Source organism: Stigmatopora argus, chromosome 4, assembly GCF_051989625.1.
Source record: "Stigmatopora argus isolate UIUO_Sarg chromosome 4, RoL_Sarg_1.0, whole genome shotgun sequence".
Lineage (NCBI taxonomy): Eukaryota > Metazoa > Chordata > Actinopteri > Syngnathiformes > Syngnathidae > Stigmatopora > Stigmatopora argus.
Window position 1 is genome coordinate 5,250,661 of NC_135390.1, and position 20,898 is coordinate 5,271,558.

Genomic DNA, 20,898 nt, shown 5'->3' on the forward strand with positions numbered 1-20,898 from the left:
CAATTTATGAGAGGGATTTATGGATTTGTGGGTTGAAACTGCTAGAATGCCAAAGCTCTACAATACTGTAATTATTGCAAAAGGAGCAATATTTGAAAAAAAAGCAAAGTTTTGAATGAATAAAAAATACTTCAAATGAAAATCCTAATTGATATCATGCTCACTATATTTTATAGTTTGCGACCGTAATTTTATTGTGACTTTTCGTGAAAAAGAAAAAAATGTGACCCCAAACTTTTTCATTGTCCAGTTTTTGAGAAATTCATCCGAACTGAATGTCATTTTTTTCCATTAACTCGCCCATTCAACCTTTCACTAGTGTGTCTAATATTTACCACACTTATTCTACCATTCTACTAATGAGAGAACCAGAACATGATAATATGCAGATCTCTTTCTTTCCCTTCTGAAATGTTTCCGGTAAACATGAGAGAGGTCCTACTAATTGCTAGTCGGCAGTATAACCTTTATTAATTCATAGATCTGGATAATATAACATGGTAAAGAGAGTTCACTAATTTTATTTATTCTCGTCTACTAACTCAGCTTTTTTTGTCTCTAATAGAATCTTCGTAAGATGGAGTCATCAGAAGATCCCAGACAAGACCTGGATGAATTACAAAATGCTGATTGGGTAACTATTATTAATCTTAATTCATCAACTGAACAGTCATCCAACACAAGGGTCGCATGTTAATCTGCTGTTAGCTTTTCCCAACTAACTATGGGTACTAGGTGGGGGTGGCCAGCCAATTGCAGTGCGCCCAATGTGAGCATTGCATTTGTACGGTTTATTATTGCTTAATATGGGGAATTGCACTCATTAATAAGGGGAGCAATTGGCCGAGGTTGCATGATATATGGATATGTATTTTCTCCCATGTTTATAATGCCATTTCCTTCCTGTCAGGCTCGATTCTGGGTTCAGGTGATGAGAGACCTTCGAGAAGGAATCAAGCTTAAAAAGGTGCAGGAACGTCAGTACGACCCGCTGCCTACCGAGTACCAGCTTACACCATACGAAATGCTCATGAATGACATCAAGTCGAAACGCTACAAACTGCGAAAAGTCATGGTAAGTATCTGCAGGATTCTCTGACAACTTTATTTTGAAAAGAGCAACTTTTTGGATAGCAGAACAGTTAGTGTTTAATACTAATTTGAGTCGTAAACCCATATTAGACTACAGTGGTACCTCGAGATACGGGCTTAATGCGTTCTGGGACAGAGCTCGTATGTCTATTTACTCGTAACTCAAATGAACGTTTCGCATAGAAATTAACTAAAAACTAATTAATTTGTTCTAACCCTCTGAAAAAACACCAAAATCAGGATATTGGATTGGAAAAACATTATTTGTTCTAATTCGCCATCTATTAACAAAGTAACAAATAACTAGTGGTTTAATAGTACTAAAATGTGTTTAATAGTACTAAAATTAGACAGATTTTGCGGAGGGGGGAGAGAGAGGGACACAGAGAGGGGGGAGAGGGAGAGAGAGAGCGAGAGAGACAGTGAGAGAGAGAGCAAGACTTTGCACGGCAACGCGTTCGTAACATAGCATAAACAAATTTAAATGAACTTGGATTACGATGCAGACACACTCAAAAATAAGTTTAATCTAACCTTACACTAAACTTAATTCTAATTTTGTTTTAAATTCTGATACCTTTCTTCTCCCGGGTTGGCTCTATTTGCCCCGCCTCCACCTTGACTTTCATATGCAACCTATCGAGGGTTGTTTTGTCTTCCCTTCAAAATATTCCCAAAATGATGCATACAAATGTCCTCACAATAGGATAACGCGCGACCACTTGCCAACTTGCCCGGGAAGTAGTACTCCTCTCCTATTAGCGAACAAGCTCCGCCATTCGCACTGACTAACGGGGGGAAAAACATTGAAAAAATGCAACACTCCGCCCAGTGCTCGTAAAGACATTACACGAGGGAGTTGAGGGGAGAGAGACAGTGGCCATGATGTTCTCATGAGCAGCCTCTCGCGTCCGCTGTATGCTCGTATATCAAAATGGTCTCGTATCTCAAGATAAATATTTGCTTGAAATTTTACTCTTATCTCAAATTGCTCGTATGTCAAGGCACTCGTATTTCGAGGTATTACTGTACTTACTAAAATTGATACCAGGAAAAAAAAATGTAATCTTAAAAATGTTGGTCTAGTGCTGTAGCCCTGAAATATCAGTTAAATATTTTTGTCACTGTTGAATAGAAACTTAACACACAAATAAACACTTTTTTTTAGTTTAACCTTGATTTTGTCATAGGAAAATCTCTCATAAAACAGTCTTTTAATGGCATACACCTAATACTTTCTTAACAAACATTCACATAACAATCATCAGTTTTCCTTGGCAATTCCCTACCACATCTTTATAATCAAATTAAGCATCAACAGTCTCAACACTTTAACAGGATTTTGGAAGTGTTTAAGGACACCAGATTGTTTTGGTGTGAGCTGGTGTTGTAGATTGTTCCCTGAAGATGCAAAATTTAACCCGGCGAGTCATTTTGTGCTGCCCCAAAAAAGTAAAAGTTTAAGTACTTTATTGCTAAAATGGAATTTAATCAAAATGTTTTAAGTCTGGCGGAACAGTGGTCAGCACGTTGGCCTCAGAGTTCTGAGATCGAGGGTTTGATCCCAAATACCACAAAAAAGAATTAAAAACTGAATTCTGTTTTTTTCCACTCTTTATCTGCAAATGTTTTAAATATAAAATAATTGTGTCCAGTTAAAGCTTTGAAAATATTAAAGAAATAAAAAAGAAAAAATGTGTAAGTTTTGTAACACAATAACACAAAAAAATTATTGAGTATCAAAATCTGCTGTGGATTCTTTTGATAATCAACTAACTGTTTAGTTAATTGTCAGATGCAGGGAAAATTGTCTGCCAATTAATGGGCAAATTGCGCTCCAATGGAAACCATAAGTACAATGGGGCTAGTGACATAGATGAGTTTAGAGTTATTCAACCATCTGACCACCATAAACCACTTCTGCGGTATTTGTTATTCCAGTAGTTTTTCTTTTGTCTCATTCAGATACTTTTCTTGAATTAGATGTGGAAACCGACAGAATTACATTAGTCTTCACAACTGCATTTACAGTGGTACCTCTACATACGAGCAGCTCTACCTACGAGATGCTCGAGATACGAGGAAAATTTCCAGCAAATAATTAGCTCTAGATACGAGAAAAATTTCGAGATGCGAGAAAGCCAGGTGGCCATGACATGAGAGGCTGTTTATCATTATAGCGCACGTCTTTTTTGCTGCATCTCTTTCGTGTACTGGGCGGTTTCTTCACACAAGTTTCTCCTACACATGGACCAGAAAACGCACAACGCGCATGCGCGGGCAAAAAGGGGGCTTTCTGGGTAATGAAGTATACTCGTGCACACAACACCGATAGCCAATGGCACCCTTTCTCAGAATAAAACTTCATTACCCACAATCAATATGTGGGTAGGCTGAGCTGTTGCATTTCCTGTTTTTCCTTCCTTAGCCTGTTAGCTCCCGCGATCGCTCATTCAAGACTACTTCTCGTTGGCAAGTGGTCGTGTGTTATCCTATTGTGAGGACCTTTGTGTGCATCATTTTCGGAATATTTTTAAGGGAATACAACAGCAAACAGCCCATCGATAGCGAACGTGAGGGTGGAGGTGTAGCAAACAGCTAACCCGGAGAACGAAGGTTAAAAAAAATTAAAACAAAATTAAAATTCAGTTTTGTGTGAAGTTAAATTAAACCTATGTTTGAGTGTGTCTGTGTATATTAATCCAAGTTAATTTAAATTTGTTTGTTCGGTTACGAGTGTGTTGTCGTGGAAAGTCCCCCCGAACTTCCCCTCTGCGAAATCCGTCTAATTTTAGTTCTATTAAACACATTTTATTACTATTAAACCACTAGTTATGTGTTACTTTGTTAATAGATGGCGAATTAGAAGAAATAAAACATTTTTTCCAATCCAATATCCTGTTTTTGGTGTTTTTTCAGAGGATTGGAACAAATTAATTTGTTTTTAGTTCATTTCAATGGGAAACGTTCGTACGAGTTACGAGAAAATCGACATACTTGCTCAGTCCCGGAATGAATTAAGCTCGTATATAAAGGTACCACTGTACTTTCTGCTTAGCATTTACAGTGCTTAGTGACTTCACTTCCGATTTTTTTTATGGCTACACCCAAGTGAACTGAACAGGTTCACTTGCTAATGAACCTCTACCACAACTATGTCAGTCCACACAACAAAGCCTGAACAACAGCATTCCCACTTGACCTCTACGACATCTCTTGTTTTGTCTTTGAATCATGATTCATCCTTACATTTGTGGGATGTTCCAGGTTAATGGAGACATCCCGCCCAGGCTGAAGAAGAGTGCTCATGAAGCCATACTGGAGTTTATAAGATCCAGGCCACCCCTTAACCCGGTGAGTAGAATTAAAATTTATGTCGTCCTGCCAACCACCATTTTACGTTGGAAAAAACTATTGTCACGTCTCTATTTTAAACCCGTCACATAAGGAGCGTGTCTCAGTGTGCTTAGTACACAAGGCGGGAATTCATGTTTTATGAAAAGCAACAGTGGAAATTACAGGTTTATTGTCACTCTGTCTTCTAATGAAAGAAGAAATGTATTGACTTGTCTGTCGACACCACATTTTTTGGCGTGGGTGGTTCAACAAATGTTAATTTGTTATAATAATTTTGGAAGGGATGGCCCGGTGGAGCGAGTGGTTAGCGCGTTGGCCTCACAGCTCTGGGGTCCTGGGTTCAAATCCAGGTCATGTCCATCTGTGTGAAGTTTGCATGTTCTCCTTGGGCCTGCGTGGGTTTCCTCCGGGTACTCCGGTATCCCCCCACATTCCAAAAACATGCACGATAGGCTGATTGGACACTCTAAATTACCCCTGGGTGTGGGTGTGAGTCTGCATGGTTGTCTTTCTCCTTGTGCCCTGTGATCGTCTGGCCACCATTTCAGGGTGACCCCTGCATCTGGCCCGGAGACAGCTGAGATTGGCTCCAGCACCCCCTGAGACCCTAATGAGGATAAAGCGTTCAGAAAATGAGATGAGATGAAATGAATTTTGGATGATTCGATCCCAGCTCGATCCTGTGTGGAGGTTGCATGTTCTCCCCGTGCTTACGTGGATTTTCTCCGGGTACTCCGGTTTTCTGCCACATCCCAAAATCATGCAGGGTAGGCTGGTTGAACACTGAGTGTGAGCGTGAACGGTTGTCCGTCTCCTTGTGCCCTGCGATTGGCTGACCACTGCCTGAATCAGGGTGTCCACTGCCTGGTGCCCGTTGTTAGCTGGGATAGGCTCAAGTACCCTCCGCGACCCTTGTGAGGATAAGCAGTTCAGAAAAGTAATGAATGAATGTTACAAAAAGTTTATCCATCCATAGATATTTTTACATTAGATTAGATTAACCTTTATTCATCCCGTATTTGGGAAATTCATGTTGGAGCAGTAGCAAGCACAGACAGAGAAAAAGACAATGTAGACCTAGATAAAACGGGAACCACACACAGGAAGCCCACACAAGGTTGGGACCTTCTGCAGACTGAGGCTGAGGTTGAAAATATGCAGAATCACTTTTCCAAGCTGATCCGCATTTCTATAAATCATTACGTTTTTCTGGAAGGTGTCTGCACGAAAACTAAAGCCACCAACTCAGCCTCCTCCAACCTTGCATGAGAGGATCCTTAAAGAGATTAAATCTGAGCGAAAACTTCGACCGGTGACTCCAGATATGGTCCGTAGGGGACGCCTAGGTAAGACATTTGAACACTTTTTGCCTGCTACCTTTCTGCATACTTTGGAGCTCTGGAACAAACACATTTGGGAGACATATTATTAAAGCCACTTTAGTCACAAAGCTAAAATATATACTTTTGTACTATATATGTTTTCACTATTTAAAAAAGATCCAATACACCTTCACTGATAATGTTGGCATAATTTCGCAATATAACTTGATACAGCAAGTTGCTCTCTAAATACTAGCGCTCATAGATGCATGACATTTTCATGAATAAATTGCTATTTTTGTTCTGGATATCTGTATGAATAACACATATGGCCATAATGACTTTGCTAGTTATGTATTTACCCTAAAAATTCAAAACAAATATCTCACTATTATCATTTTCTTTTTACACACAATGATTCTTTTTGCAATGGTTTTCCATTCGTGTTGCAGTTATCATGTCCTATTGCTCTCCTAACTATGTAGCGTCAAAATAATGACTCGTTAATACTAATACTGAGTGCATTTCAATTTCCAGTCCATTCACTGTCACTAATTAGTTCTGTATGGTAAAACTCTTTAGTGCACTTTTCGTTTGCAGAACTGGACAATTAAGATAAATAAGCATGCTATTTTCTCAATTGTGTTTCACTCTACAGTATATTATTTTAAATACCATTTTGCCTTTAATAAGCTCCTAATTAAAATGACTCTCCCATGCCGTGCATTTCTCGTTGCAGTAATTCGACCACTTAGCATGTCTTTCAGTTTTGATGCGTCAGGTAACGTTCCTCTTGCTGCTCACCTAGTTTTCATTTCTTTCGTTATATTTTCTCCTCTTCTCATGCACCATGGCTGCTCAGCATCACATAAATACACACACAAACACACACACACACACACACACGCATCCACCTGCTACATTCCTATTCCATGCTTTCGTAGTGGTTGAAGGTTGGCAGATATTTGTGGATGTAAAATGTGCTGAGGTAAGACACTGTTCAGCACGAGCAAATATGAATGGGTGTTATCAAAAATCGAAGATTGAACAATTACAGAAAAACAATTCATTCACATGTTAAAATCAAAATGGAAATTATTATTATGTTGCAATCAAATGAACAATTTTTAAATCAAGATGGGTGACCGAAATATGTATTGTGTTGTAATAAATACAAAAGTCAAACCCAAATGATTGCAAAAACTGTAATGTTAACGTTTCTTTTTGACATTTTAAGATCGTTTCAAATTTAATTAGCTATAAAATTTAAAATGTTACTCTAACTCAAATCAGGTGCTAAAGCTAAGCGTCGACCCTAGCGACTTTAGCGGGAACGACCATGTTTTTTTGTAGGCCTGCTTTAAATGCAATTTTTAGACCACCTTTGTCTTGTTTGTCTTGATCACTCTAACTAAAATTGCTACAACTCCATTCATCGTTGATGGATATGAATTTTATAGGTATATTCAAGGGATGTGTAACGTGGATCCTCCGAGCAAACCAACTGTTCCTACAATATTGGGGTATGAATCCCTTACGAGACGCTCGGCGGTTGAGTGGTTAGAGCGTGGGCCTTAAAGCTCTGGGGTCCTGGGTTCAAATCCAGGTCGGTCCACCTGCGTGGAGTTTGCATGTTCTCCCCGAGCCTGTGTGGGTTTTCTCTGGGTACTCCGGTTTCTTCTCACATTCCAAAAACATGGATGGTAACCTGATTGGACAGTCTAAATTGTCCCTAGGTATGGGTGTGAGTGCATGGTTGTCCGTCTATTTGTGCCCTGTGATTGGCTGGCCACCGATTCAGGGTGTCCCCCGCCTTTGGCCCGAAGTTAGCTGGGATAGGCTCCAGCACCCCCGTGACAATGGGAGTTAAGTGACTTGTGTTCCTTTATCAAATACAGGTACATCGATGTACTGTTATGTGTTGATTTCATTCACCGTTTTATATATTATACTGAAAAAGGAAAATTTGCAGTTTAAAACAAGATGTTCAGACAGAGAATAAAGCATATGTATATTTTGTAATAGGATAAAATATTGTACTATTCTGCTGCAGATTGTGCGAAACACTCAGAAACTCTGTTTTCCTTCAGAATTGTATAATGGCTTGGATGGTTCAAACATGCACGATTGTGTTGACAGAGGAAGCATGTTACATTAATTAGCATCAACACTTGCAGTCAGCTCGGAAAAACAGAATCCTAGTACTGACAGGGCGTTTTTGTCCCTTTTTAAAGACGTACACATCTCTTTTTTTATACCTTCAAATCGGTCGGAGTTGTTAACCACAATCTTGACTTTCGACCAATCTAACAAATTATTGTAATCCATGTTTTTCCCCCCACCGGATTATCTTTGTACACGTTTTAAACAGCTAATGAAACAATTTAATGTATATGTGTGTCACCGAAACATCAAATCAGAACAATGCAAAGGCCCAATTTCCTCTTGCTGAAACCAGTGTCTCTCATTTGATCCGAACAAAAGCTTTCTAATCATTCCAAATCATTCATACTGTGAGATTATCCTGTTTGTGTATTCCTCCAGTTGGAGTTCTGGTTTATATTATCAAATATAATTGGAAACTAATTCTCACTTATGACAAGAAAATCAGAGCAAGTATGTTTGCAATCACCCAAAAGACATACCTGTTCTTATTTTTGTTCTGAAGGATTTTGTGAGACAAATGACAAAGCATAGACAAGACATTATTGAAGCTTCCATGGTCAATTCTCTTTATTTGCAAGGGAAGAGTCCATCTTAAAATTTCTCTCTCCCTTAGCCCAAAGTGGGCGTTAATTTGAATATTAGTGGGTGGGTTTCAGTTAAAAAGGAAAATGGCTTAGGGGAAGGAGAGTTTTAAGATACTGCACCCCTTGGACAACTGCCAGATTCAGGAACTGTTTGTTTATAACACTAGTGGGTTTTAACTTAAACCTCTGTTATGGCAAAGATTTCAAGGTATGTCACTTTTCTTTGAACTATAAGAACAGGATATTTGCACACAGTTAAGGAAAAGTTTGACAATGTTGGTTTCTCTTTGAATAGCTTGTACAACTGCCAGAACACAGGAACAATTGTTTATAATACAAACACCAGAGCCTCATACTGTGGTCACACATTGTTGTGAAAAGGCTACACAAACCGATGGTCAAATGAAGGCAGGCACTTTGATCAGCAAGCATGAAGTCATATATATATATATTCTGGCAGGAATTTATATTTTGAATGTATCACAAATAGGAATATAAATATATTTTGAATATATGACACCACTTTAAAACTATTTCATGGTTCAATATCTGGACAAGAAACATGACACTGAAACCATAATTGCTCCCAGTGAGTGCAGAGACAGTGTATGTATATTACTGCTTCACTATCACAAGCTTTATTAGTCCATTAAATGCCCAATCCATCCTCAATCCATTTTCCTCCACTTATCATCTTCAGGGTAACAGGGGAGCCTACTTGAGACAATTTACGCCAAGGCATGATATACCCCAAATTCTTTGCCAGTCAGTCATAGTGTTCTCCTAAACCACAATTTCATATTTCTTAAAGAACAAGAATGATCCGCTTTTATTATACCAGCTAAATTATTTGTCCTCAGTTATTCATGCTTTTAATAAATAACAGGGTTTGCAGTCATTAAAGCATACACCTGTGATAAGGTTAAAAAAGTTAAAACTTTTGTGTAGCTTTTCTAATGAAGGAGGTATTCCCTTCTAGGTTTTGGCAAAACACGCAGTATGCCACAAGACTTGTTCCGTACAGGACTAGGTAAAGTATAAGCAATACCGCTTGAAGTTATTTTCCAACCCTTACCCAATGGCCTTGTCTGTCTGACTCCCTGGCTTTCAACTAATTTACAGTATTATATGGCCAAATCACATCTGTAGCACGAAAAAAAACTCTTGGAGATGACCTCATGTGGATACCATTTTGCCTTCAAAGAGGAGAAATATTTTTCAGATGCAGCTATACATTTCGCCACTCACATTGACACCCATCTTCTTCCCTACACGCTTAGTCCCAAAAAGTTCATGGCAGTTCCTCTCCATCCCTTCATCTTCCCGAAAGTCACAGGTGTGGTGGAGCTTCTTGCAGCACACCGTGGTTGAAAGGCGTTACATACCCTGGACTGGTCACCACCCAATCACAAGCATTGTAATTCTGTTTTAAGTTATGTTCCTTAGATACATTGTTTTGCAGTGATTAATTAGGACTTATTCATAAATGGCCTAGGTCTTGCAGTTGCACTTTAGATTGGAGAAAAGTTTGAGTTTAGGAGCTGAGCATTTTGTGAAAGATGTCCCCTTTTTCTGTGTATAACACCAGCTTCCTCCAATCCCTTGCCTTCTGACCAACTTAAATCCCCATTCCTTTCCCTTCATACTTCAAATGCAGCTCCAAATATTGTCCTTTTCTCAGGGGTTCTTGCAATGTTGTTTTGTGTACAATTGGTAAAACAAACTGCAAATGAAACACGATCAGGATCGATTTTCTACAAAATAATGCACGCAAGATATCCTGAGAGAAAATGTTCTGAACTGTAATGCTGTTTGTTTTGTTGCAAATGACAGTCTTACTCATGGCTCTATGCAGATGAGTTTAGTCCATACATGGGCAGAAGGAGCTCCAGCACTCTGTCTTTGACAATTGAAGCGGCACCTCCCAAATCAGAACCCGGTGGATCTCAGTCTGTTCCCCAGAGGAAGAAGCTTTTGAAGGCTCCAAGCCTGGCTGAACTCGAGACCTCTGATTCTGACGTCAGTGGGGGCTTGTATTTTGTTTTTGTTATACAATCTTGTTTCAAAAACCTCTGTCATCAGAGCAAATTATATAAATCCATGCAATTCATGTCATTATTTAGGATGACTTTTTAGGGTACATATCCACAAGTACGTCAAGTGTTACAACTTCTGTAATGGATGACACTTCTCCAGAGGCAGTCCTGGGAAAGAAGAGTGAGTGTTGAATGAATTCATCTCATAACCTTGCATTATGATGATAATAGAGATCTTTCAACTCACCAAATACGAAGCATTTCTAAAAACATATTAACATGAAGACCAATCACATGTATCTTTTTGTTTACTGTGCTGTGCTTTTATTGCAAACACCAGCTCCGCCACAGTTCCTCCCTATCTCTTCTACACCACAGCCAGAGAGGCGGCAGCGCCCTCCGAGGAGACACTCCATCGAGAAGGAAAAGCCAACCCATGTCCGGCTTTTTCAGCCTCCCATAAAACATAATTCTAAATCCTTGGTATGTTAATATTCTACCTTACTCTACATTACTCAGCCTCTGAGAATGAACAAAATATTCTATTTCAATGATTGCCACAAGTACAGTTTGCAAATGTGTATTAGGCCAGGCTTTGGTAATCACACAGAAGGAAGCATCGCTGTCTGGAAAGTGATTTAGAAAAATACACAAAATTGTCAGTACATTATTGTTCAGGAAAGAAGAATTTGCAGTGGTCACTGGCGAGCGATATGGCATATAGTATACACCAAGGGTGTCCGACTCGGGTTGGTTCGCGGGCCGCGTTAACGTCAACTCGATTTCATGTGGGCCGGACCATTTTAGATATAATATTTAGATTTTTTTTTTTACAAATGGATTAAATAAACTGGATTAAAGGCCCTGAATATCCAGTTTTTTATAGATCTAAAACAATGTTTATTTTAGCTTTTTTTTAAATATATTTTTAGATTTTACAAAATGATTTTTGAACTAAAAACAAATATAATATGGATTAAAAAATAGCAATTATCGATTTAAAAGGGGGAAAATCAGGAAATTTAATATACATCCATAATCTTCATCATTTTAATTTGATCCTAAAACAGAAAGTCGGCACTCATGATTTACTTTCTCGGGCCACACAAAATGATGCGGCGGGCCAGATTTGGCCCCTGGGCCGCCACTTTGACACCTGTGGTATACACGATGGATTCATAGATAGATTTAGACTTGCGTTCCTCTTCAAACAACATGGCTGACGAGTTGTATCTGAATCTACTGTGTGTATATCTACCGTATTTATTCGAGTGTACCAAAAAACTGGAGCAAAGTTCGATTGCGCGTTATACACTAATCCCGATAAAACACTGCCCTATGTCGGTGAAAAAGTCCCCTCCGCAGTCGTTATGTATAATGGGAGACGTAAGACCTGTCTTTGTCCGCCAGATTGCGACAATTTACCTTCTTCCAAATAGGCTTCGGCACGTTTATAGGGTAATAGGGTTGTAATTTTTTTTTAAGTTGCTCCAGGGAAACAAATGAACCCAGGCAGCGCTATCTTTGCTCAAGAAGAATGGAATCAATTGTTTGGTGAATCTGATGATGATCAATCAGACTTTGAAAAATGTTAAATATTATGATGATGAATTACATTTGAAGCATCCAAAATTGCAAATTCCATTTGAGAATTGTGTTCATACTGGTAGTTTGTTTTACCAGGTTCCCATACCATATGTTGTGAGTAAATGTTTTGTCATGGTGACATGTTCAAACATTTGCCATTTAACAGTACCGGTGCAATCGTTGGTGTGAGTTGAGAAAAACTTTTAAAAAAATGTTATACCAATTTTTAGTCACAAATTATGGTTGAGCGTTATACACGGGTGTGCGTTATACTCGAATAAATATGGTATAGCACCATCGCCACTTGCAAAGAAAATGGGGAGCTGTACTAATCATGTTACAACATTCTGTTATGTTGAAGGAGAAGGGAATGATGTTGAATATACTCTGGAATATGCTGTTGTCGCCTGCTATCTATAATAATCTCTGCATTCTTAAATGGAACATTAACACTTGTTTTCAGACAACAGTGTCTTCAGCAAATAATTCGTAGTTGACTAGGTGGTAAATAACCATGTAAGTAAATTAAACCCGTGGATTCAATTTACACTGTCACATTTCTAGACTTCGGAGCATTTTCAAAAGAGGCTTTATAATGAATGTTGTGATCAGAGAGAAGATATGTAACGTGGATGTGGGATTCTCCACTATTTCGCTCCGCCACCATCTGTTTCCCATAAACTTTAACATCTCTTTTGTACGATAGTGTTCATCCATCTGCGTGATGACGTCGGCGGCTTCTCAGCTGATCGAAGACATCATGTATAAACTCAAAGTTATTTGGCCTTGGGCACCCAATTTTATCTTTGGAATTTTAGTCTGAGTCATTTCGGAAAGACTGAGGCTGTACGAATAATAAGTGACCTAGTTGGCCAACACAGAAAATACAGGAGGGTAATAAAAGAGCATACATAAAGTAAGGGACCCCATATACATTTTTTTCAGTGTCCAGGATGAATTCAGGAAGGTTAAAATTAGGTAAAATAATAAAATAGAAGCTCTGTAATATGGCTACCGGGAGAAGTACAAAATCCATGGCCTCCATTCAGCAGTCAAACTCTGAGAACAAGAAAGTTGTTTGGGTAAATTATCAACCTGCTGCTCTTGACAATTCTCTGGACCTTAACTGAAGGGTTAATTATAGGTTTTAGAAAAAGACCGGCAACAAGAACACTCTCACCTTGAAGCCAACATAAATGATAATAATGCGCTTGTCATGAATTACTTGGGAACCTATTTTGACTTGAACCACAAGACTTTTTAGAACACATCTAATTGTTAGTTGGGTCAACAGAGGAAAGCTACACTTGATGAAGCTATACTATTTTCCCTCTACATTCTCTTTATTCTTTTCTCGGACAGTGTCTTGAAATTTATCGTCTCATTTTCAAGGGGGGTCAATTCAAAACATACAAATAATGGCAATATAGTAAATCAATAGCATAATTTTACATTTCAACTTAAAAACTCGTCTTTAATGTAAATTCTACAGTTCTTTAATTGTTTTTTTAAAAACATTTTCCCCACTGCTGCTTTTATGGCAGCAAAATAAAGTGATTTTATCCAAGTTAACAATTATGTTTTTGTTTTTATTTGCAGGAGGAATTTTTTTTCCCTGTAGAGTGTCTGTCACTGACAGTGGAAGAGGTGATGCACATCAGACAGGTGTTGGTAAAAGCAGAGCTTGAGAAGTTTCAACAGTATAAAGAAGTCTACACTGCAATGAAAAAGGGAAAGGTAAGTATATACATGCCTTTACTGTTTAGTAAAACATGAATAAGGCTGGAGCAATCTTCAATATGTGCAGTGTTTTATCGCATCAGTGTGATAATAAAAGTGACAAAAGCTGATTCTGTCCAAAACTGTTCTCTAATGGTTTTTTTTTGCTTGTTTTTATTGCAGCTTTGCTTCTGTTGTCGGATCAAAAGATTTTCCCTTTTCACCTGGTCTTACATCTGCCAATTTTGCAAAAAGTACTACACCATCCACATAAGTTTCATTAATTAAAAAACAAAAACTGACTCACAATTTTTCATTCTTTTGTTTCTTTTTACAGGCCTGTGTGTTCACATTGTTGCAAAAAGGTGAAGTGCATGAAGCCCCATTTAATATCAATTCAATGTGAAATTATGTGTGAAATGAAATCCACAATAACAGAATCCATCTTTGGACGATTTGTTGGATACATTTTGATCTCCTTGATGTTTCTATCTTCCTATGTTTGTAGTAGATGCGTCATCCCTCTGGGATTTGAAATGATATCATAAGAAGATTTGACTTCTTGTTTTTTGACAGATGAGATTGCCATCCAAACCTTATTCCAGTCTTCCCATCTACTCCATTGGCTCAACTAACACTGTACCTCGGGAGAGGATAAGTGGCATGGCATCAGCAGGACTCACAGTGGCAGAAGGCACACCGCTGACTTCGGCTGGCGCATCCAAATCGGGAGGCAAAAGAGCTGGAAAAGCTTCTGCGGCAGTCAAACCTGACAAGTCCTCCAGCGGCCATAGACGAGCGAGCATCCACAAGACCATGTCAAAGTAAGACATAAGAACGAGATTGGATTGGAACTTTATTTCATCCCGTATTCGGGAAATTTCCTTGGTTGCAGTAGCAAGACAGTAGCAAGCACAGACCAAGCAACGCGACTGGGTGGGGTCGAGACGCAAAGGTCGCAAAACAACAAAGCAAAAAGCACAAAGTAAAAGGCAAAGTATATGGGAAGCATTAAGAAATATTAAAATGATATTAAAAAAGATAGAAAACCAGCAAAAACAAAACGAACAAGAGCAGACGGAGCTACCGCTACCGGCTGCCACTTAAGCGTCGCCATAATAATAATAATAATAATAATAATCGGACATAGGCCCTGTCGTCATTATCACAACACAAAAAGCCTACTTGTCATCACACGCAGAAACTGCGTGTGACGAAATTGATGGTGCTTCTCCATAAGCTACGTTTACTCGGCAAAAGACCTAAATAAGTGTAAGTTACGGACTTGTAATTTGGCATTCTGCTGTTGTGGATACAGGTCGCTTACCTCTCGCTTACCTCTCACTGTCTTCCACTTACCTTACTTCAGTCAGCTAGTAGGAGGCAGATCACCACCCAAACATCTATTCATATTACCGCAGAAGGGAATGTGTGTTATGTTACCGCGAGTTTAGATTTCTGATGGATGTGGGGAAAAAACTGTCCTTAAGCCTATTTGTCTGTGCTTTGTGGGACCTATAGCGTCTGCCAGAGGGCAGCAGCTGGAACAGATTGTGACCAGGGTGGTAAGGGTCCCCTATGATGTTCTTGGCTCTGCTGAGGTAACGAGGGCTGGCAATGTCTTCCAGTGAGGGCAGAGAGCAGCCGACAATCCTCTGGGCAGTGTTAATCACTTTCTGCATGGCCTTTTTGTCTGCCGCCGTGCTTCCAGCGTACCACACTGTGATGCCGTACGCCAGGATGCTCTCTACAGTGGTTCTATAGAAGGTTTTCAGAAGCTTGGTGCCCAAGTTGTTCTTCCTAAGTACCCTGAGGAAATGGAGTCGTTTCTGAGCCTTCTTCACCACTGCCGTGATGTTTGTAGACCATGAGAGCTTATCCGTGACGTGGACCCCCAGGAATTTAAAGGACTGGACCCTGTCTACACATACTCCATTTATGAGGAGTGGGGCCAGATCTGTGCCGTGTTTGCGAAAGTCCAGGATTATTTCTTTAGTTTTCGTGGTGTTCAGTGTGAGATTGTTCACCGAGCACCACGAAGACAAATTGTTGACCTCCTCTCTGTAAGCCGACTCATCCCCTCCTGAGATGAGTCTGACCACAGTGGTGTCGTCAGCGAATTTGATGATGGCGTTAGACTGGTGGGTGGGTGTACAGTCGTATGTGTACAGGGAGTACAGAAGAGGACTCAGTACACAGCCTTGAGGGGAGCCAGTGCTTAGTGTAATGGAGGAAGAGAGGTGGGGACCAAGTCTAACAGTCTGTGGTCGGTTGGTCAAGAAGTTCTTTATCCAGCAGCAGATTGAAGAGGATAGTCCAAGGTGGGAGAGTTTGTCAGTCAGAATGTCCGGTTTTATGGTGTTGAAGGCTGAGCTATAGTCAATGAAGAGCATCCTCACGTTGCAGTAGCAAAAATGGATCCAGACACAAGAAAAATACATTGTAGAGTTGGCTGTGGTCTACCCTACTTTCTGACTTACTTTGAATTGACGATTGCTAGCCACCCAATGGTGCAGTGGTTGTTCGGCCTGACTTCGGTATGGGTGGCATGGGCTCGATTCCCACTTTGTGGCAGTGCGATTGGTTGCCTGTCTCTACAATGTGTATCGTACGACTGACTGGCGATCAGCTTGGAGCGTAGTCGCCTAGGGTCAGCTGGGATAGGCTCCAGCAACAAAATGTTGTGTATCTGCATTAAAAACACAACCCTAAGACCTGTAGGATTATAAATATATATTCATTCATTCATTTTCCGAACCGCTTATCAACCAGCCTACAGTGCATGTCTTTTGGATATGGGAGAAAACCAGAGTACTCCATTCAGTGCGAACCGACTTAGGATTCATTTTTAACACTGCTTATCCTCACAAGCGTCGCGGGGATGCTGGAGCTTGTCCCAGCCAAGTATGGGCAGCAGGCGAGTGACACTCTGAATTGGTTGCCAGCCAATCACAGCGCACCAGGCGATTGACTACCATTCATGCTCACATGCATACGTAGGGCAAATTTAAAGTGTACAACCAGCCTATCATGCATGTTTTTGCCATGTGAAAGGAAACCGGAGTACCCGGAGAAAACCTATGTAGGCTGAGTCAGAACATGCAAACGCCACGTGGAAAGGTCTCGATCTCAGAACTATGAGGCGGACCAGTTAACAACTCTCTCGCTGGACAGCCAATTTTCCAACAATTAGGTCAACTTGTTATGAACAAAAATGAAAAAATGTTCCAGTCATAAACAAGAAGATAAGGTAAACAAAACTAAAGAGCTAAGTTTTAAAAAGTTACTCAAAAATGAAAAGCAAACGTTATTACGGCTCAACGTTACATAGTCAGTGAGTTACTTGCATACCACTAGAAGAGTATACTATAATTCATTGTTTTTGTGTTCAGACTGTCCAAACACGGCTCTTTAAAATCTCACGAAGAGCTTGAGCTACCATCAGAGCTGACCGAAGACTGGGCCACCATGGAGGTGTGTGTTGACTGCAAGAAGTTCATCACTGACATCATCGCCTCCAGCAAGCACAGCCTGTCCTTAGCCACCAAGAGAGCACGCTTAAAACGCAAAACGCAGTCCTTGTATGCCTCTTCACCAAAAGTGAGAGAAGAGTACCGTCCTTCTGAGCGAACCATCAGCGAGATTTAAACATTCTCCATCTAGCTACACCCAGCTGTAGTCAAAAATAAGTAAAGAGTAGTGAATGGGTTTTGCTGCTGTTTCATCGTCTTCGTGTCCAGCCCCTCTGAATGACATTTTACTGTAGATCTTACAATCATTCTGATTATAATGTGGATGACATTTTAATTTTCGCTCGAGGACTAAAAGGGGGGGAGGTGGAGACAACAACTGCGTTGATATTTATGAAAGGCGAAAATAGTCCTCCTCTTGACGTTGGGGTTGTCCACCCATGCTCACTCAGAGATAAGCACACAACTGAAGAAAATGTCATGGAACTAAATCCAGAGTGAAATGATACATTTTCTATCGGTTTCAATTTACTTGTGGAATAATTTGACTGTACAGAACACTAAACATTTTTTAATGAAGTTTCAAGTATCGTTAGCTGAATATTGACCCAATTCAGAATTGCCTGTTACATGAAACAATTTATTTCCTAACATGTATTCTTGTGTGATTTCAGTGCCATAAGTAGTGTTGCATCGATACTCATACAAATATCAAAAGGGGCCTCGATATGGCATTACAATTCCAGTACAGTCATACCTCTACTTACGAATGCCTCTAGTAACGAAATTTTCAGGTTACAAAATTTTTATATGCAAATGAGTGACTCGAGATACCAAAAAGATCCAAAGATCCATTTTCTGGGCTCTCATTTCATCGCTCTCATTCTATCTCACATAATGACAATGAAGGCATTCAATTCAATTCAATTGACTGTCTCACAACAACCACTATCCATGTTTCAAGATTTTCTCTTACATACCTGTCCACCTCGGCTAAATGCTCCCCTTATTAATCATTGCATTTCCCCTCATTAAGCGATTAAAAACCGTACAAATGGAACGTGGCACATATTTTCACACACAAACACACACACACACAGGCCACACGTAAAAGTCTAAAATGTACTACAAAGTGGACTACTTTCGGCCCTGGTAGAAAGGGCTCTTGGCGCCATCTGACGGACAAACACGGGTGTTACGTCTCACATTATAACGGCTGCAAAGGGAACTACTTCAGCGGTGCAGGGTACATTTTCATATGCTTTATTAATTTTAAGACATTAATAAATCATGTCCTTATAATTTTCTCTCTTTTAGAGTGGTTCCTCACATCTTTCTAACTAAATTAGGACACTGACCAATTTTAAAGGGTTTAGTTGGTAGTTGTGTGAGGACTGTGGAACGAATTAGAGAATTTACTTACAAAGTAATGCTCTACTTACGACATTTTCAAGTTACAAAAAAAGTTCTGGAACCAATTAATTTTGTAAGTAGAGGTATGACTGTACTAAGAAATAATGTGCCAATGCTACACAATATGTACTCTTCAAGATTTATTTTCTAACTGCCACTCAATACAAATATCGGCTAAGAAGTGTATTTCTTAGCCTATGAGTTTTTTTATTCTGGCACGTGTCGTTCTTTGTGCTCATTTAACAGTCATATTTTTCAATTTGGACCTACACATGATGATTTGAAGTTTTATGAATACTGATATCAACCAAAAAGATGTTAGTTTTGTCCGGAAGAAAAACTGGAAAAAGTAGGCTTGCGAACTTGTATCCTCTGCAAGCATATTGTGGTATAAAAAACGCACTGTGCACGTAATAGGAGTTTCAGTTTGATACCAAATTGAACAAGCATTTAAAAACAACAACCATTTGGCCTTTAAAAGCATTTTTTGTCTCAGGCTTAGAAGGGGAGGTTCATTTATTATTTATTGCATCATCTGCTCATAACATGGTAGAAATTATTTTACCTTCAAGTAAGTATGCAGTCGTTTATTACCAAAGAGGAGACATTGTATATGTTTTCCAAAAACGTATCAGTACAGCATCGGTGTTGGAATTGTTATGAGGAGCCAAACAATGGTATTGATGCAACACTAACTATCAAAGGATTTTTTTGTGTTCTTTATTTGAGCAACATCATTTACTGTTGACGTTTTCATATAAGGACTCATCCCCACAGATACTCATATTAGTTAATGAAAAACAAAAACCATTCTTGAAAACAATGATGATTACAGTCTTCCCTCGATTATCGTGAATTCACTTTGCGATTTTTTTCTGCTATTAATTTTTATTTATTTTTAAGTTCATAAAAATGTGAATATCCACACTGAAACTCAGAAGCGGAAGCCACTCCCCTGTCTTCTGCTTGCTACTGGGACCCAGCACTAAAGAAAGAAAAAAAAGAGGTAGTTATAATAGGGGTGATCCTACTTTGCGATTTTTCAATTATCGCGGCCATGTCTGGTCTACATTAGCCGCGATATTCGAGGGATTACTGTATATGATCTGATGAAGCAATATCCGCTAGTCTCTTTATTTAAACAATTGTGCATTAAACACCCAAAATTCACCTGTTTTGAAATCATCTAGTGTGAGAAGCACAAATACAACGATGTTATAGCTAAAAACTAAGCAAATGTTGTTGCCGTCTGGTTGAGTAACTGTGTTTTAATAATTATAATGTGCATTCATATGCAGATACAGACACATTATTAACACTGATGCAACTCTCCATACTTGCCTTTTAATCCTTTATTTCAAATTGCTGCTTTCATTTTCACACCTGACAGTAATGTCTTAACCTGCTGCTTTTATTGCCCTCTAGCAATACATAATCAATACTGCGTTGACTTTGTTTTTTTACGACATAATTTGTGATGTAGTTTGAAAATAATACTTTAGGGGAAATGCCTGATATTCCCGTTTTTCTTCAGATTTTTTTTGTTACATTCTTCATAAAAAAATTCAATGGTCTTGATGTGATGCCTTCAATAATGTTCCTTAGCCATCCAGAAACAATGTGCTTGGATCAAATAAATGACGCAAGTTCTTTTTCCATATATTTTCATATTTGGGGGATTTTCTGCCTTAGAATTTGTCTTTTATGAACTTGCCAATACACTAACAGTTATCCACACTAGCAGGAGTGTATGTTTTGTCAAATGATTAGCTGCCTGATTTAGGGAGGTCTAAATTGCAGAAGCATCATACGTGAACGTTGTTGCTTGTACTTTCAGTGCGTTTGCATCAAGCACCCACTCCCTGATCTCAGTGCTAGATGTGATCAAAAATAAAAATGCTATACGTACACTTTTTTCTGTCCTTATTTTCCCATACGTTGCAAAATGCAGCCCAAAAGACCATCAACTGTCCCCTACTTACCCTGTCCAGGATCTACGAATCCTGGTGCCTTAGAAGGGCTGAGAGCATTATAAAAGACAATACGCATACCGGCTTCCACCACTTCAACCTGCTGCCATCTGGAAGACGCTACAGAACCATAACAGCCAAGACAAACAGACACAAGGACAGTTTCTTCCCAAGAGCTGTCA

General features: G+C 39.3%; 1 protein-coding gene across 4 annotated transcripts in view; it reads left to right on the plus strand.

The window, feature by feature from the left end:
• The window catches only part of spire1b (spire-type actin nucleation factor 1b), a 37,512-nt gene extending 16,858 nt beyond the window's left edge, over nucleotides 1–20,654 (plus strand). Inside the window, exons 5-18 of one of the 4 annotated variants that reach the window (XM_077598668.1) lie at nucleotides 566–634; nucleotides 911–1,075; nucleotides 4,360–4,446; nucleotides 5,666–5,795; nucleotides 6,511–6,552; nucleotides 9,501–9,551; nucleotides 10,377–10,540; nucleotides 10,645–10,738; nucleotides 10,898–11,040; nucleotides 13,744–13,881; nucleotides 14,047–14,117; nucleotides 14,201–14,228; nucleotides 14,440–14,687; nucleotides 17,256–20,654. In XM_077598668.1, coding sequence (XP_077454794.1) covers nucleotides 566–634; nucleotides 911–1,075; nucleotides 4,360–4,446; nucleotides 5,666–5,795; nucleotides 6,511–6,552; nucleotides 9,501–9,551; nucleotides 10,377–10,540; nucleotides 10,645–10,738; nucleotides 10,898–11,040; nucleotides 13,744–13,881; nucleotides 14,047–14,117; nucleotides 14,201–14,228; nucleotides 14,440–14,687; nucleotides 17,256–17,511 — 1,686 coding nt within the window. In that variant the 3' untranslated portion in view covers nucleotides 17,512–20,654. The remainder of the gene's footprint in view (nucleotides 1–565; nucleotides 635–910; nucleotides 1,076–4,359; nucleotides 4,447–5,665; nucleotides 5,796–6,510; nucleotides 6,553–9,500; nucleotides 9,552–10,376; nucleotides 10,541–10,644; nucleotides 10,739–10,897; nucleotides 11,041–13,743; nucleotides 13,882–14,046; nucleotides 14,118–14,200; nucleotides 14,229–14,439; nucleotides 14,688–17,255) is intronic. The other 3 variants (XM_077598671.1, XM_077598669.1, XM_077598672.1) reach the window with 3 other exon arrangements.
• The last annotated feature ends 244 nt before the right edge of the window (nucleotides 20,655–20,898 follow it).